The 19818-nt window shown below is 31.4% G+C and overlaps 1 protein-coding gene across 3 annotated transcripts in view; it reads left to right on the top strand.

Moving 5' to 3' along the window:
- Elp4 (elongator acetyltransferase complex subunit 4) overlaps window positions 1-19818 on the top strand; it is a 231660-nt gene that overhangs the window by 77904 nt on the left and 133938 nt on the right. For all 3 annotated transcript variants that reach the window (XM_026404399.2, XM_077797494.1, XM_077797493.1), the window contains exons 6-7: window positions 9386-9470; window positions 14565-14753. In XM_026404399.2, the coding sequence (XP_026260184.2) occupies window positions 9386-9470; window positions 14565-14753 (274 nt within the window). The remainder of the gene's footprint in view (window positions 1-9385; window positions 9471-14564; window positions 14754-19818) is intronic.

The following is a 19818-nucleotide window of genomic DNA, read 5'->3' as shown; positions in this document are numbered from 1 at the left end:
AGGACAATGGATTATTATCTTAAGTAATATCAAAAAATTAACTCAAAATGGATTGAAGACCTAAACATAAGATTCAAAACTATTAAAATACTGAAAGAAAACATAAAGGAAAATCTTTATGACATTATGACATTGGATTTTATAATTGTTTCTTGGATATGACACCAAAAGCACAGGGAACTAAAGCAAAAACAGACAAATAGAACTACATGACAATTTAAGCTTATGTGCATCAGAGGACATACTCAACAGAGTGACAAGGCAACCTAAGGAATGGGAGAATATACATACACAGAAGGTTATATTCAAAAAAATATAAATAACTCTACAACTCAACCACACACACACACACGACAAACTGATTAAAAAGTAGACAAAATATTTGTATAAACATCTCTCCAGAGATAATGTATAGATGGCCAAAAAGCATAGGAAAAGATGCTCAGCAGCTCCAGATCAATAGTCATTAGAGAAACACAAGTCAAACTTTGAAATATTATCTCACCACTACATCATGATGATTGTCTTCTAGAAACAACAACAACAATAAAAACAGAAAATCACAGGTTTAGGTGAGGATGTAGAAAACTTGGAACTCTTGTACACCGTTGATGGATTGTAAAAGAGTACAACTACAATGGAAAACAGTGTGGCAGTTCCTCAGAAAAGTTAAGAACAGATTTATCATATGACCCACCAGTAATGATTCTGGATATGTATATATATCAAAGAATTGAAAGAAGGGCCATAAAGGGTTATTTACACAGTCATGTGTAGAATAATAATGTTCATAGCAGCATTATCCACACTAGCCAAGAGGAAGCAGCCCAAAAGTGTACCCAGCTGATTAATGGGTAAACAAAATTGGATACACTCATGAACATATACACATACAATGGAATGTTATTCAGCTTTGAAAAGGAAGGTAATATGCTACAATATGGATCATCCTTGAGAACATTATCCTAAGTGAAATAAACCAGTAACAAAAAGACAAGTTCTGTATAATTCTACTCATATAGGATATCTAAAGTAATTAAATTCATAGAAATAGAAAGTAAAATGGCAGTTATGAGGAGTTGCAGGGAGGGGGAAGTAGGGAGTCGTTTTTCAATGGATATAGTTTCGGTTTCTCAGTATGAAAAAGTTCTGAAGGTCTACTTTACAACAGTGTGAATATACTTAACACTACTGAACTATACACTTAGAAATCATTGAGATAGAATATATTTGTTATGTGTTCTTACCGTAATTAAAAAGAAAAAAGATCACATTGAAAATCTTTCTGTATTTTATGGGGCTGGGATTGTGGCTCAGTGGTAGAGCGCTTGCCTGATGTGTGTGTGAGGCACTGGGTTTGATTCTCAGCACCATGTATAAATGAATGAATAAAATAAAGGTCTATCAATAACTAAAAAAATATTTTTTAACAAATCTATCTGTATTTTAATAACAACAAATAAACCCCAAACATGCATTTTAAATTTTGAATATAAAGGAATATTCAAAGTAAAATAACAAATAAAGATACACCAAGCCAAAATGAAAACAAACTGCAAAAACACAATGAGATGATATCATTTCACCACCATCTTAGGAAAACTACAATCAAAAATCAGGCAGAAAAAAATAAATAAATAAAAACAAAAGTCAGATAATAACAAGTGTTGATAAGGATGTAGAAAAATCAAAATTCTGTTATACTAATGTGAATGTTAACATAATGTCTTCAAAAAATAGTCTCTCATATTCCCAAAAACTTAAATATTGAGTTTTCATTTGACACAGCAGTTCCTCTCCTAGATATATGTCCAGAAGTATGTCCTCAAGCAATACCTGTACAAAATACTCATAGCATTATTCATAGTAACCCAGAAGTAGAAACAACCCAAATGCCAATCAACTGAAACATGGATAAACAAAGTATTATAAGCCCATACAATAGACCACTACACCACCATAAAAAGGAACAAAGAACCCATATATGTTGCAAAAAAGATGAATCTTTAAACATGGTAAATAACAGAAACTAGTTTTCTTAGTCTGTTTTTGCAATTATAATATAATACACTTGGTAACTTATATACAATAGAAATGTATTTCTCATGGTTCTGGAAGCTGGGCAGTGCAAGATCAAGGTGTCATCAGGTTTTGTGTCTGTTAAAGTAAGTTTCTGCTTCCTTCCTGAGGGGAGGAATGCTGTTTTTCACAAAGCAGAACTGCAGAAGAGCCATGCAAAGAGAGGACTAAACTCATCCTTTTTGTTCTGGCACCAATCCCACCCATGAGAATGGAGCCCTAATGGCATAATCATCTCCTAAAGATTTCATCTCTTCTTACTGTTAGTGGCAATTAAATTTTAACATTAGTTTTGGAGAAGATAGGCATTCAAACCATAGCTCATAAGACAACATTTTGTATAATTTCATTTACATGAAAGTATAGAATATGCCAGTAGATAGAGACAGATAGGGCCTGGGGAAGCTGGGATAATTGGGGAAAGATGTTATACTAATGAATTTGAGATTCCTTTTGAATTGATGAAAATATTCTAAAATTGTAGTTGCATAATTCTGTCGGTATACTGAAACCAACAAATTGTACATTCTCAAGTGGGTGAATTATATGGTATCTGAGTTCTGACTTAAAATTGTTAAACTTACAAAATTATATACGTATGAGATTAGTTAGTGGAGATCATTGGTTACCACAATAAAAGTAGTCTTAATGGGATGATGGTGGTGAAATCCTAGCTGGAATGTGTTTAAATGAAAATGTAAGGAGAGGATTGACTGAGGACACCAAACACTGGGAAAGTTAAGGTGTTTGGGTGCAGAGAAATAGAGTAATAGGTAGCAGAGAAACTGGGATGAGGAGGTGTTTTTAATTTTTTTTTTTTTTGGTACCAGGGATTGAATTCAAGGGTACTCGACCCCTGAGCCACATCCCCAGCCCTATTTTGTGTTTTATTTAGAGACAGGGTCTCACTTTTGCTGAGGCTGGCTTTGAATTCGCCGTCCTCCTATTTCACCCTTCCGAGCCTCTGGGATTACAGGCATGCGCCACGGCACCTTGGCTGTTTTTTAATTTTTGAAAGAGATAACAATATGTTTATATATTTATAGGAAATATTCAATAAAAGGGAAAAGTTATTAACATAGAAGAGAGAAGGGAGAACTACTGGAGTGACATCCTATGGCTTAGTTATAGGCGTTTAGATATTTCACATATGGCAGCATGTGAGAAGACAATGTGTATGAGTGCACAGGCTGATGGATAATATCTTAGTCCCTTTGGGCTGCTCCAATAAAATACCATAAACTAGATAGTTTGTAAATAACAGAAATTTATTTTTCACAATTCTGGAGGCTTGGAAGTCTAAGTCAAGAGTGCCAAAGAGGTCAAGTTTTGGTGAGGGACTCCTTCATTCACAGATATTGCTATCAACTCATGTAGCAAAAGAGGCAAACAAGCTGCCTTTGATCTCATTTTTAAGGGTACTAATCCCACTCCTGAAGTGACCTAATCACCGCCTAAAGGCCCTGTCTCTTAATACTATTAAAGATTAGGATCAATGGGAATTTTGGGAAGCATAAATATCCAAACTACAGCAGTAAGAATACAGTAGTGGGTGTCTCTTGTTTCTTTCTCAGTAAATGCTCAGAAGCTGAGAATAAAGATGCAGGAAAAGATATTGGAGGTTTAAATGAAAACGAAGAAAGAATGGGACTGTCATCTAGGAGACTGAAAGTATGTACAGTGAGACTGCCATGTAGCCTTGAGCCTGTTGAAGTTTTTGGTCATGAATTAATAAAGTCATATTCATCCACTGAGTGGGCCCTTTTCTGACCATTTTTAGCATCACTGAGGCAGATGTGACATGGATAGAAAGTTGGACAAATCAGAATAGTAGTTTTACTAAGTAAGAATGACAAAGCAAGGGCAAGGAAGGAAGACAAAAAGTGACTATGAATCAAAACTGCTAATCACTTGTAAGAGTATATCAAGAGAGGTGAGTAGGGCTGTGAACATAGCTCAGTTGTAGAACGCTTGCCTACCATGCATGAGGCCCTGGGTTCAATCCCCAGTACCACCAAAAAGAACAAAAACTGTGGTAGATAATGATATAAAGATAAGCAGAGGCAAATGATTTCATAAGGTTACTAAGTAGAAATTGAAAGTGGTGGTAATAGGAAGGAGAATGCATGAATTCATGATTACAGAAGGATAGCAGTTATTGATAATGACACAGACTAAGGTATAACAATGGGAGTAATTAGCTTAGAATGGAGTCAACATTATTGGAAGAGAATCCAAGAAACTGAAAGGTTAGAGTATTAGAAAGATTTGTAATAGCCTAAATCACAGCAGTAAAGAGGAGTTGTAAGAGACATAATCTAATGACTAATTTACATTAGTAATGAAAGTAAGTCAGAATAATACAAGCTGAATTATTTTTCTTGAAGGGTCATTGCTTCTCCTGGTCAGACTGTGGATTTATTAGCCTAAACATGTAGTTTATATATCCTCATTTTTTAAAAATATGTATCAGTTTTGGTTCAAATATCTCTGCTAGTCATTGTTCTCCTTTATGCCTGTGCATACATTCTTAGATTCTTCTCTTAAGTTGAGCTTCTCTTAAGTTGTCCTTCTCTTAAGTTGAGCTTCCATGGTAAAGAGAATCTAACTTGATGTTAGGTAAAAAGCATAAAAGAAGAAAAATTAGAGTAAATGATAGCCTTCAGGGTAATAGTAATGAAAAATTTTAACTTGAAAATTACTTGTGAACAGACTTCACAATGTCTATAGTCACATGCAAATTATATGCTAATATATCTTTAGCTTAGCAAACTGTTTTATACAGTTAGTTGAGACACTGGATATTGTGCCTACTTCCTTACAAGTATATCTCACTATTTGCTGTACATAGATGAATTCTTGAAATATACCTGCAACTAGAATTCTGGTGATACAAATAATATTTCTCATTTATTTTCATAATAAAGTAAAAATTATTCATATTTATTTTAAATTAATCCTAACTAGGAATGATATAGTAGTTAAATATTCAAATCAGGGCTGGGGATGTGGCTCAAGTGGTAGCGTGCTCGCCTGGCATGCGTGTGGCCTGGGTTCAATCCTCAGCACCACATAACGAACAAAGATGTTGTGTCCTCCGAGAACTAAAAAATAAATATTAAAAATTCTCTCTCTCTCTCTCTCTCTCTCTCTCTCTCTCTCTCTCTCTCTCTCTCTTTAAAAAAAATAAATAAATATTCAAATCAGAAGTTCTTATTTTTAAAGACCCAGCAACAAATGATTTTAATGAGAAACATCATTCTTGGATCATATAATTTTAAAGTCAGAATAGACAACAGAGATCATTTACTTGACATAACTTTATAATTGAAAAAATTTAGAAGACCAGAGTAGAAAATTTAAAGAAATTGTGTGCCTCATGTCACACAATTAGCTACATTTATTGGCACAGGTAGGATTAGTAACCCAGATCTTCAGCATAATTTCTATCATGCAATACTGGTAGCTGGTTATGTATTTATAAATCTGCAGTGTTCAGCACCGTGGGGTTTTTTACACATTTTGTTCCAAATTAATACAACTAAGGTCCATTTGTAAAAGCTTCAAAGATACAAATAAAAGAGAAATTTCTTCCTAAAGTTATACACCAAATGCTTCATTTGGCATGTTGAATGAAGCCATGTTCAGACCTCCTATAAGCCCCATTAGTATATTTGAACCCATAGACTTCACTGAATTTAAATCTCATTCTTAGGTTTTATCTCAGTGTAGCCAAAAGAGCAGATAAATTGAAGTTTTAGAAAAATTAAATTTTAAGTGACACTTCTATCACTTAATTGTTGTAAGACAGATCCCTTGGACAGATCCCTAATGAATCTTATTTTTTTCAATTATAAAATGGGATAAGGGTTATATTTAACTCACAAGGTTATTATATTCATTATGTGTGACTCTGATGCCAAAGTTTTTTGAGTATTTACTGTGTACCAAACATTATCAGTTGATTTAACTAAAATCAATTAGTCTTGTTTTAAAAAATAACCCAAAGGTCTCTTTATACACTTATCAACTAGTTATTTTAATTTCATATACATAATTTTTATAATTTATATTTTCACAGACAAAACCTTGACACCTGTTACCCAAGTTGTTAAAACCTTTTTTAACTAAAGATAATTTTAACTGCCTAATATTTTAAAGGTAAAAATTAGACTTCTAGTTATTATTTTTATATTCTTTGTAGTGTGATAATTTTAAAGATAGATTGTACAATCTCAAATTATAACATAAAAGTTAAAATCACTTGAAATCAGGTAATATAGCATACACAATTAAAAATGTACTGCCTTACAGCAGGTTTGAAAAACTTAGATTAACCTAAACTTTGTTAAATATTTGGAAACATTAAAAATCAGCTAGTGTCATATTTGTAACCGAGTTTCCCTCTTGCCAATTTCTTTTGCTAGACTAATTAACACACACACACACACACAAATGTTGTTAAAATTAAATAATTTTAATAAGAAAGCCAGAATATTAGATGAAAATAGAAGATATTTATTTTCTAAAAAAAATATTATTGTAAGTATAAATGCAAGAATAGGTGGTGATTAAGAGTACTTAGTATTTTCATAGCAGATTATGTAAATGATTTTAGTTTTAAATGATTAAATACTATGTATCTAAAAATTAAAAATTAATATTCCCAATTAATATACCTAAATGTATTGACTTTTCCCTTTTCTGTTAAAGAAATCTCAGTTTATTTAATACATTGAAATTATATTTTCTGAAGAAAAGGTCTCCAAAATTCTTTTTTTTAATTTGTTCTTTTTAAATATACATGACAATAGAGTGTATTTTGACATAGTATACATACATGGAGTATAACTTCTTTTATTTTATCAAAGTATTTATTTTCCTTAAACTCTAATTAGTTGCAGAAATTTATTACTTATAAGTTCAAAGAATTGTTGACAATTTGATTGTTTTGTGTCAATGCTAAATAAGGAAAGCAATTAAGATGTATTATCTTTATGTCTTCATTTTTGTTCTCATGTGAAAGAACCTTCCTATTTTCCACAGTAAATGAAACAATCAGCAGAGTGAAGATATAGTCTTATGGATGGGAGAAAATATGTCTGTTAAGAGGTTAAAACCCAAAATATATTAGGAACTCAAACAACTCAATTAAAGAGCAAATTAATAAAATAGACATTTCTCAAAAGAAGACATACAAATGGACAATAAGTTCATGAAAAAATGATGCACATCATTAATCATGAAGAAAATGCAAATTAAAATCACAATGAGATATCACTTTACACCTGTTAAAATGGCTATTTTCAAAAAGATAGAAGATAGATATTGGCTAGAATATGAAGAAAAGGGAATTCTTGTAAGCCATTGGAGGGAAGATAAATTATTATATCTGCTATAGAAACCAGTATGAGGTTCCTCAAAATTTAAGAATAGAAATCCCACTTCTCGGTTTCTATCTAAAGGAAATTAAATTAGTAGGTTGAGGGGGATACATGTACTCCCATGTTCATTTCTGCATTATTCACAATAGCCACGACATGAAATCAACCTAAGTGTTCATCAACAGATGAATGAAGAAAATGTGGTGTGTATATACATACAAAACACATAATGGAATACTATTTAACCTTTGAAAAGAAGGAAATTCTATTATTTTCAACAAACTGAATGAAACTGGAGGACCTTATACTAAGTGAAATAAGCCAAGCACAGAAAGACAAATATTATAGGATCTCATATTATCATTATTATCATATGAAATAATAATGGTCTTGAACATCTTGAACAGATGTATTATTGGTGGATCAGGAGACATTGGGTTTATGTGCCTCCTTTAACCCATGGTGACATTCATCAAATGGTTGGCTGCAATTCATTTCACAATCTGGGACTTTGGGCAGATTTTACCCTCTGTGCAAAGTTAATTGACCCAGATAGCAATTGAATATAGCAGATTCAAACAGTAGCATTTGTGTTCTAAAACTTGAATTAGCCAAAATGTGTGTTAAGATATGAACTAGTCAAAAAATTGCCCTTACAGAATATCGTTTATAGAAATATTTCTTCACTCATGAAAGTCAAAAAATATGTTCATGTATTCTACTGTATTTTCACTGAAAATGGAGAAATAACTGTAATATCAAATCCCTCATTATCTGAAGCCATATTTGTTTTACACAGAAGAGAATTCTGTTCACTTGGTTTTCTTTTTTGTTTCTTAAGATAGATACCTTTAAGCTAGCTGCGGCTGATCAATAACTTATTTACATAGATGTGCATATATTTCTGTTGAGCCACCTACCACTGACTTTTCACACTAAGCAGTCTGGTATATATCCTAACTTTTAATATTCTTTACTGTTGAATGAATGCATACTTCAAATTATATTTCATTCTTTCTTTAGGGCATTTTTTTCTGCTTATGTGATTGATATATATATATAGGATTTCAATAAAGCAAACAATTTTGTGTTTTTAAGGTTATGCACAGTTTTTATAGTACTATGCATACCAGAGTCTATGAATAGCTATGTTCCAAGCACATTCTTATTGTCATGACATTTGATGTTTAGCCAGAACACATAGGTTGTCCATTAGACAGAACCTTATCTTCAGTTAGTGTGAAGCAGATTTTGTTCATGCGTACTAAATTTTCTTTGAGATATTTTATAGTATTTGTAAAATATTTTTAAATGGTAATATTAATGCAATTTTCATGGGGGAAATAATTTATGTTCTTAAATTTACACAATTTTGTCTTCTTTTAACAAAGAAAGTGGATAAACAATAAATTTAAAAGAAATTATACTTGTCTTTATGTGGTTTTAAAATATCAAGTTTTTAAAATTACTATTATTTCAGCAGTTTATTCTAAGAAAATTAAAACTTTGATGGAATATGAGCTCAGGTGATCAGAACATTGATTCAGGTGTACTTGGCATAGCAGTTCATTATCTATGTGTTAATTATGTATGATTACTCCTGAAAAACTATAGTGGCTTCATCTTTTAGGTTGCTTCATTAAATCATTAATTTTCTTGGAGGTAACTAAGCCTGACATAATTAAGTCATCTCAGTCTCCACAGATTTTTATCTTCCCATGATGTCAGAAACACTGAGCAACTTAATATTATGCATTGATTTATATTTTAGGATTATTTAATACTAATTTGACACATTTATTTATTTTTAAGTTATCTAATGAATATAAATATTTTAATTATTTACTGAAGGTTTTAGTGTTGATTTTTTTAGTTCCTATTAAAAAGCCCATTTATGTATTTGAGCTGCTTCTTACCAACAGTTCTTTGATTCATGGCTACACAAAGCTGCTTCAGTTCATCCAGAACACCATTTATGAGGAAGGATTTGATGGATCCAATCCCCAGGTATTGAATACTTTCAAAACCTTTTATATTCATGTATCTAATGTTGTTTTCAAAATCTTCAGGTTTGCACCTAGAAGGTCTTAGAAAAGAAACAACAGCAAACAATCTGTTTTCAAGCACAAAGAATGTAAATAAGCAGAGACAGACAGCCTTAGTTTGGCTGTTAATGTGTATTTAGAGTTTTAGCTAAATTCTCAGTGGATGCAAATAAGATATACATACACATTGTCAACACTAATTATTTTCAAATATCTGTTTATAGCTTCTGGGGTTAATAATTAGCTACATTTGAAAATTACTTTAAAATCTATAGGATCTGTACTTTTCTATCTAAATTTTTCATGTTTCTGTCATTCAGGCCTTAATTTTGAATTACCCTATATGTAAGAATTATCTCAAGATTTTATTTCTTCTTATATTGCACTTTGAGTTGTCTCATTGAATAAAAGATACATTTTTACTGCTGTATTAAAATATTTTATAGCTTAACTATTCTTTGTAGCTCTGATTTTTAAAAATTCTCCAAATTTCCACTAATAAAGATGTTCTGGTTAGTTAAACAGAATGAGTAAATTTTTATTTCAAGATATCATGCCTTTCAAAATTTCTTCTCAGTGATTTTAATTGCATCTGCAACTAAAAGATTTATATTATTACATTTACATTATTTTAGCAAAAGTATTTCCAAAGCACCATTGTTTTTATTGAAGAAAACAGAAAAGCAAAAAATCTTATTTTGGCATGCTCAGCTACATTGGCTATTAATTCATAGATTTTACAATGTCTTGTAAAACTTTATGGCTGTATTTAACAATTTATCTATGGCCAAAAATAATAATATTTTAAAATTTTGTTTTGATTGCTCATATAATAGTAGGCTAAAAACAGTTGTGTATATTTGGGGAAGTACAGAAATTTATTTGTAGGTGCTTTCTCACATGTCAGTTTTTGTGATATCTTTAGTATTTAATACAATTTTATTTTGATCCTTGTTGCTCCATTTTTGGTTCTTGCTAAGATTTATGAGTACCATGTCTTCCCTTTGGTGCCAGTGCTCGTCTGGAGAGGTAAATTGGTCCCTGACAGACACCTCTCCCCACTTGCTGTGGTAACTATGGAAACAGGCATGTCATAACAGTTCCTATGGTACAGTGTGCAGAGCTGCTGCTCTTACAGAATGATGATACATCAGAGAGCAAGAAATTTTCTGGAATATAAAAAAGTAAAGACAATAAATTGCAAAAGGAATTATGTACATGCATACATACATATAGAGATACTTCCTAAGACTCCTTAACAAACAAGCTAGTCTTGGAATGGAATGAAATTTTTGTTTTCTTAATTATATATTTGGGTATTAAAAAAATGCCATTTTCAAGAAACAATAATTTTTTATGAAATTAATAAACAATAAACTGGAACTCGTGTGGTTCTCTGAACTATAGTTCTATTAACTTTCATAAAGATTGAACAGGGTTTTTTTAAGTATACATTTTTTAGTTGTAGGTGGACACAATATCTTTATTTTATTTTTATGTGGTGCTGAGGATTGAACCAGTGCCTCACCCATGCTAAGCAAGCACTCTATGTCTGAGCCACAACCCCAGCCCAAGATTGAATAGGTTTAAGTTGGACATATCTATGATGAATACCAATAATGCTTAAAAATTTTAAATTAACATATATCAATATTTTGTTTTCAAAATTCACTTCCAATTTTATTAGAACTAAAATGTAGTTAATAAATTTCCATATTATTATAGATTATACTGTTTGTTGAGTTACCTAGTTTATACATCTGTTTCACAAACTTTAGATGAATTCAAAAGACATTATTTATCTATCAAGCAATACTTCAAAAAAATATTATTTCTGAGCCAAAATCATGTTCTGACTTTTTTAGAAGGAAATTTAAGTCTTATTTTCTCTGTTAGTACATTTTCAAATAAACTGAGCTAGTTGGAGACAACAGAGAGAAATACACTCTGGAGATGGAATTATTATAAGCTACCTCACAATTAACCTTGGTAAGATAAGTAGTACAGCAAATTGCTAAAGATATTTGGAGTGAAAACACAAATTGCTGTTATAATTTTACTTAAGTTGTGATTTTTCAAGTATCTAAGAAATATAATGAAAATGAAATTTGAACATTGATTTTGCTTACAATATTACATTAAATATGTTAGATATTTCCTTACGAATAAATTTAGTGATCAGCAAAAGTTTCTTGATATTAAATCTAACCATACCACACAGTTACCCATTATTATATGGCACAACAAAGGAGATATTCCAAATGACACAGGGTATTTATATTTGACCTTTGTTTTTGCAATTACCATCATACTTTTAAAAATAAAACTGTATTCCTTGTATTCAAATATTATGCTCAATTGTGTTCTGATGTGCTGTATACCTACTGACTTAAATATCTTATCACTGATTCATTCTTTGGCTTAGAATTTCATTCCTTCTGTATGCGTACGTCAGTATGTCTGTCAAAGTCTTCTGTAGCTCCTGATTCTATACCTAACAGTGTTTTTTGTTACAAACTTATAACAAGTGCTTTTTGAGACAACAATAATAGGTAATGGTGACCATTGGTTAAAGTATCGCCAGTTTTAGTTTATTAAACACTAACAGGGAAACAATATGATGCTGCTCCCCTTTACTTCATGTTTCACTCTAACATCTGGATTTGGTGGGGTGCGGGGGTAAGGTTCTTATTCCCTTTTTCTAGATGGCTCTTCCTGTTAGGAGTCTAACTTAAGCTTGTTATCATTAGATAAGCTTAGAGATAACAAAATCAGCCTTAATTTTTGCTATTTAACTTAATTTTGATATTCTAAGTAATAAGAAAATGAGAAAAATAATGCCCCATTGTATTTCACAGATGTACATTTATATTTCTAACATATGCCTTGTATATTTTTTCACTTTATTTAAGTAATACAGAAATTTTAAAAAAGAACAATTTTTATGGACCATTGAGATTATAACATAGGGTGTCTTACTTAGATGGTTATCTGTCATAACTTTAACACAATCCAGAAAAGAAAATTAGGGTAACTGCTTTGATAGCATCAATTTAGTTCAGGTCCTTGGTGTCATGAAGTTTTTTACCTAAAATTCTTAGGAAACTCCTTTTTCTGAAATCTCATTGTTATAATCTATCCAGGCCACTGCATCCTTTCATATATTTGAAGAATTTTATGGTATCATAGGACAATATTTTAGTCTATTCTATGAATCTTAAATATGAGAAAACTAAATTTTAAAACACTGTACAGTTGACCCTGTGTTACATATCTTCTGATGCAATCTACTATAGATTAAAATTATATGAAAAAAAGAAATCACCAATACTGAACATGCATAGACTTTTTTTTTCCTTAGTCCCAAATAATACAGCATAACCAGTGCATTTTGAGACAACAATAGTAGGTAATGGTGACCATAGGTTAAAGTATCACCGGTTTTAGTTTCTTAAACAGTTTTAGTTTCTTAATCTTTGCATTGTATTAGATATTATAATTAACCTAGAGATAATTTCAAGTAATCAAGAGGATGTGTGTACGTAAGTTAAGCAAATACTGCATCATTTTATATATAGGATTTGAGAATCCACAGATTTGGGTATCCACAGGGGGCCCTAGAACCAATCACCCATGGATACTGAGAGAGAACTGTATGTGTTGACTGGAATCTACTTTGTTTCATAGTCCAGATCAAACAGTCCCAGTGTTATTCATTTCACCTATTGTTCCCTTGGATTTTCCTCGTAACATTTCAGTGTTTCATTCATTTTCCTTACTTTTCTTTGTCAATAAATTCTACTTGAAAAAAGAGCTCACAAATTCAATTTTCATCTATAATATCAGAGAAATAGATAAGCTATGTTGGACAATAACTAATTGGTTAAAAATTTTATTAGTTGTATTTATAACAACAACTTGTAATAAATTTTAGGATCCTGTTTCATCATAAATTATATTTAAAGTGGCACATATTCCAAATCATAGATTTAAGAAAGAACATATTATGTTTCCCATTAGAATTATAATAATGATTTTCCAAATATTTGCATGTGCCAAGTTTTGTTAACACCTCTTTCTTTTGCCCAGAAATTTTGTTAGATTTCTAGGGAAAGCATTTACAAAACATTTGTTCAGTTAAAATAACACAAACAGTAAAATTTATTATTAAACACATTTATTGGCAAACACTTACTGACAATCATCCTGGGTTTTCTTTAATGATTTTTAAATATTCTTTCCCCAAGAAATATCAATCACTATTATTGTGACATTAATGTCAGTAGGCTCAAATTCTAAAAGTTCAACTTTAAAATTTTATGAAAAATGTTGAATTTTTATTATTATACAAACAGTCTCAGGAGGAAAACCTAGAGACAAGTGTAAAATATAAAACCAAAGTGTTTCACATCTTAACATCTTAAACATTTTTCAAAAAAAAGATCAGACAGTAGATAAAGTTAAATGAGAAATATTGAGCAATTTATAATTTATTGAAATATTTATAGAATTTTCAAATTTTCTAAATACTAAGGACAAGTTTGCAAGCATTCAATTTTGATTTTTCTCTTTGTTTCCTGTGATCTCGTACATATTAACTGCCTCCCACATAATTCTTAGCATAATCACTGATAAAATTTAGACACAATTTAAAGCTTAAGTATGTCATACTCTTTAAATTTTCCAAAAATGATTAAAATCAGTTCTATTGTTTGTTTGTTTGTTTACTTATTTAGAGACAGAGTTTTTCTATGTTGCCAGGCTGTCCTCAAACTTCTGGATACAAACATTCCCCTTGTCTCACCCTCCTGAGTAGCTAGAACTACAGTTACACAATCATGCCTGGTTTAGTTCTGTTTTTCTTTTTGTATATATACTCTTGTAATCTAAAAGATTTCCTTTATATTACCTTATTACTAATACAGCTTGAATTTTTAACATATTTGTTGACATTGTGTTCCTGGTGTTATAAATAAAAATAAGAACTGGCTAATAAAAGAAGTATCCTATCAATTAACAAAACTTTATGTGTTTACTTCCCTCCCATTTCTTTTAGAAAAAACAGAAAAACATTTTAAGAATAGGAATTCAGAATCTTGGTTCACCTTTATGGGGAGATGACGTTTGCTGTACGGAAAACTGTAACAACAGTCACAGCCTTACCAAGTTCCTCTATGTTCTCCGAGGTCTTCTAAGAACCTCTCTGTCAGCCTGTATCATCACAATGCCAACACATCTTATCCAGGTAAGACTTTTAAAATTATCCTCCCCAACTAGTGGAGAAATGGTATGGTGTTGTGGTCTTAATTTCCATTTCCTTGACTAGGAATAATGTTGTGTGCTTTTTTGCCACCTGAATAGCTTTTTTTGTCAAGTTTTTTGTCCATTTTTAGTTGAGTAATCACCTCATTATCAAGTTGTATAATTCCTGATACATTTTAGCTACAGTTTGCAATGGCTATGATAAAAGTTTAAAGTCTTAATGAGGTTTAACTTACCAGTTTTTTAAATAGTTATGGTTTCTCTCTCACCTGCTTAATCTTACCAATCTTGGTCCTCTGCAAGATCTTTTTTTTATGTTTTCTTCTAAATGTTTCATAATTTGATCTTATACTAATGGATCAATGTATTCCGGTTTGAATTTTTTACACAATTTTTGTTCATGTTCTCAAACACTTTTTGGTTTCCTTAGTTAATTCTACTTTTATGTTAATGTACTTCACATGTACTGATTATTTTTTTATTAGTAGTACTATTTACTAAACTTCTGTTTGCCTCAAATGTGTCATTTTATATAATCCCAAATATCTACTACACTGTGGTTTTGTTAAGGCAGGGTCAGATGTTTATACTTTTCTTCATATGACTTTCTGATAATAATGTAACATTTAGTCATACAGAACATTTTAATATTATAACTGAAAATTTTGACATAAAGAGTTACTTTTGATTCCTTGGACAGTAGAATTTATTTCTAATAGTCATGAGAGGATAACTAACTCAGTGTTATCCTTTATGGACTTTGTACTGAATATCCTGAACTTACATTGTTACTATGATCTTAAAACTAATGTGTGTGTGTGTGTGTGTGTAGTGTGTATGTGTGTGTATGAAATTTCTTTTTCTAATTCTATTAGACATTATACCCATACTTTCATTATGTTCCTTGTTAAAAAGGAACATAAAGTTAATACTTTATGTATTATGAAGTTAATACTTTACTAATAATTGGGTTAGACATAACAAGCTTCTCGATTTTGATAATAAATTAAACCTGAAACAGATTCATCAGATATTGGTGAAAATACTGCTATATTCCTACTACTACCAATTGTGCTATTACTATGAGTATACAGGCCAAGCACTTCACAAGCATTATGTCCTTGAATCTTTACCATAAACCTATGTTCTGTGTACCCTATAGGTAGTTTTTAACCTCTGTTCTCCCCAGGTCACCTAGTTGTTAAGTGACGCTGCCAATGTCTTTCCCTGACTCCACACCCCAACATCTTCACAAATAAATCACATACCATCTCAAATCATCACAACAATTCTCAGAGATAGCTGTGGTGTCAACTACAAAGAAGATTAAACTGAGGTTAATTGATTCTCCAGTATCACATGTCTGTTATGCATCGAAAGATGGTATTCAAACTCAAATCTTCTTAATTCTAAAACTTAAATTTCTCTCCCCTCTGTCACATTACATCCTATTGTCTTGAATTATTAACTATCTTTGATGATGTAGCATTCCATTAGGAAGAAAAGTTATTGTTCTACATTGCTATTATTCAGCATTTTTAACAAGAAAACTATCATTGTAAAATCTTTGGCAAATTAGATTATGTGAAAGATTAAGCTGAAAATTTATTCCATTCCAGGCAAGAGAAGACAAAAAATGAGTATATGTTTCCTTTTACATAAGTGCAAAGAAAAATGATTCTGAAATGAATATATAAATGATTATGAAATGAATATATGTGTATATATATAACTTTTCAAACTTATTACAAAGAAACTCCTGGGAGGGAGAGAGAAAAGGAAGAGGAGACACTTATAAAAAGCTATTTCTTTGGTAATTATTACTTAGAGAAGAGGTTCCTGTCCAATTAAGAATGTCTATGACAGTGATTTCTTTGCCATTGCTTAAGGGAAACAGTGATTCTATCAGGTGATGTCAAGTCAGCCCATCTTCATCACAGATCAAGTAATGATTTCTTTTTTTTTTATTGATTGTTCAAAACATTACAGAGCTCATGATATATCATCTTTCATACATTTGACTCAATTGGGTTTTGAACTCCCTTTACAACCTTCTAATATTTCCACATTTTTCATTCTATTTTCCCTGCATAATTTTGCAAAGCTATCATGTAGTCTCCTGACCCTAATATCACTTGATGGCTGGTGTAGTGGTTGCAGACACCTATAATTCCAGCTAATCAAGAGTCTGAGGCAGGAGGATCCCAAACTCAAGGTCCTCTGGGCAGCATAGTAAAATCCTGTCTCAAAATAAAAACTTAAAAATGGGCTGTAATGTAGATGAGTGGTAGTGTGCTTGCCTAGCATGCATGAAGACCTGTATTCAATCTCTAGTATCATGATCAATCACTCAGTCTCTTCCTCTTTAAATATGAGTCTCTAACCATGTATTTGTTTCTATATCTAAATATTTAGGAGAAAATCAGTCATCATATAAGTAGGGGATAAAGCTCTTTATAACTTTTAAAGACTAGCAAGGAAAACAGTCTAAGAAAAGAATAAGAACTGGAAGCAGTATGATTAGAAATCTAACCAAAAACATATCAAACTTATAGGTAGTTAGTATTCTCATTATCTTTACCCAGGTTCACACAGCTAGTAAAGGACAGAATTTAGACTTAAGCATTTTCTTCCTGCCCCTAGTTACTGAACTTTTAACTAGCATGTTATGCTGCTTATTCAGTAAGAAAAATTAAGAAAATTAAGAAAAATACTAGGTATAAAGTAGTATTCATTGATAGGAAGAGCCAGTACTTTTGGAGGCAGAGAGCCTTTATAAGTTATTTGATCTTAGTCAAATGTTAACTTTTTTTCAGCCTCAACTTCTTCCTCTGTAAAATCTAGGCAAAATGTAAAAGTCAAAAGATTAGCAATATCAGGAACTGAGACACTGCTGGCACATTGTAGGCATTCAGTTTATGTTATCTTCACTATATATTATTTAAACAGACCTCCAAAACTGAGAATTTGAACAGAGATCAGTCTACAATGATAAGATGTAAAGTCTGTCAATGCATCCAAGGGACTGGGGTCATAGCTCATGTGATCAGCATTCACAAAGCCAAGGGTTCAACCCCCAATATAAAAAAAAAATAGAAATCTTTAGTTCCCTAATTCTCTTTATGAGAAACACTGGAAGCTTCTCATAGATTAGACCTGAGACAGACTCCAAGGCATAGATAAAGTTAGATATCCATCCAGATGTTAGTATTATCGCCATGTTGTAACAAAACTCTTTTAACATCATATGTAAATTTCCTTTCCACTATTACCATTGCCATCTCTAGAGACTAAATTGAAGTTTCAATTGTGATTGAAATGACTAAAGGTAATTTAGCTTAGTCATTTATTCAATGAAGATAGCAAGCACTATTCTAGGCACCCATGGGAATGTAGTATTGAATATGACAAAGTTCCTATTCCCATGGGGCTTTTTTAGCAATGTAAAAGGATGGAAAATAATATATGTAGGTATTTGGATGCTTGGACTTGGATGTTGATAGTAAAATAGTTTCTGGCAGGAATTAGAAATGTAGTTTGATATCCTTGGAAATTTTGTCATATAATTAAGCATCTATAAATAAAGTAACACTAGATTAAAAATACATAAAGTATCTTCATCTCTTAGAGTGCTAAACCAACCAATCAGTGTTCTTATATTAGTTATTAGCATTCTGTCAGACTTGTACAGTAATGATTAGTTACCCTTTATTGTACTTTTGGCATGCTTCCCATGTTTAATTTCATTGTAGGCAAGGAACACATAGTTAGGGAAATTGCAAAGAGGGGGAAAAGTTAAAATAGGGAAAATAATGACGTAGACTCAAAACTGATTTTAACTTATTGTCATAATAAGACTTGCAAGTAGAATTAACAAGCAAGATTTTTAACTTTGCGTTTGAAATATTTTGTTTGGCCTCACAATTAAGCTTGAATTTTTTTTATTTCCTTTGAGTTAAAGATTTTTTCCATAATAACACAGAGTAAAATGACAAGCATACTTTGAAGCACATGTATAAAAATAAACTCCAAACATTTGTTAAGAAAACACTAAAATTATTTGGCAAATATCCTACGACTGACTTAAATCATGTATATATAGTCTTGAACAATTTTCCCTGTGAAGTAACATTATTCTCATATAATCTCTTATTAGAATATAGTTTTAGTGTCTGCCCAAAGACATTGTACTAAAATGAATGTGAAAATGGCTAAGTTAAAAACAGACTTTGTTACATGCTGAACTGTGGAGTAAAGTGTCATTAGAATGAGCAAAACTACGGGTGGCGTCCCTATATTCCAGCATTACTCAGTTCCCAGATCCCTGCTGTGTAGTTGTGCCACTCGCCAAGAAGCCTGTTAAAGAGCCCCCAAGAGCATGTGTACAGCCCTCCATGTTAATAGTTAATTGGTGAGGATGGCAAGATGAGAGGACAGCCGAACATGTGGTCTCTCAGACTCAAGCCATAGACAGACCTTTAGTTATAATAACAGCAGCTGCTCACATTCTCACAACTCAACTGTTCAAACTCTGTTGTCAAGTGAAGGTTGTCGTGGATTGAAAAAATTAAAAAAGAAAAGGTGCATCTAAGAAAAATAACCAAAACCCTCTCTTCAAACTCTTCCTACATATTAGTTTAATTATATTATTTCAACTTTTAAATACTGAAAGTATAAATTTTTGTATTAAAGGTTGTTATATTTCAGCTACATTGAACACTCTACTGCCTTTTTCCCTGTTTACTATTAGAAATGTCTTCCTTGTTTGAAACTTTTAAATGAGGTTTGATTTGGTTTTGAAAAGTGGTAACTTTAAAGTAGGTACAAAAGGACACTGATTTTCATATCTAGCAATATCTGAAACTGGTTTCTTTCTGATCTATAAATCAGAGCTAGCTTATTACTAGTGAAATTTGTCATCCACCTCCAAATTATGCAAACATTTTGTGCCTTTTAAATTAGTTTTATTTTCAATTGCCTGACAGTTGTGAGCTGTAGAAAATGTTGACCAATGACATTTATTCTTTGGGGAAATAAAAACTTAGTTT

This window comes from Urocitellus parryii, chromosome 4, assembly GCF_045843805.1.
Source record: "Urocitellus parryii isolate mUroPar1 chromosome 4, mUroPar1.hap1, whole genome shotgun sequence".
Lineage (NCBI taxonomy): Eukaryota > Metazoa > Chordata > Mammalia > Rodentia > Sciuridae > Urocitellus > Urocitellus parryii.
Note: the sequence above shows the minus strand (reverse complement) of the source record. Positions and strands in the feature narration are given on the sequence as shown.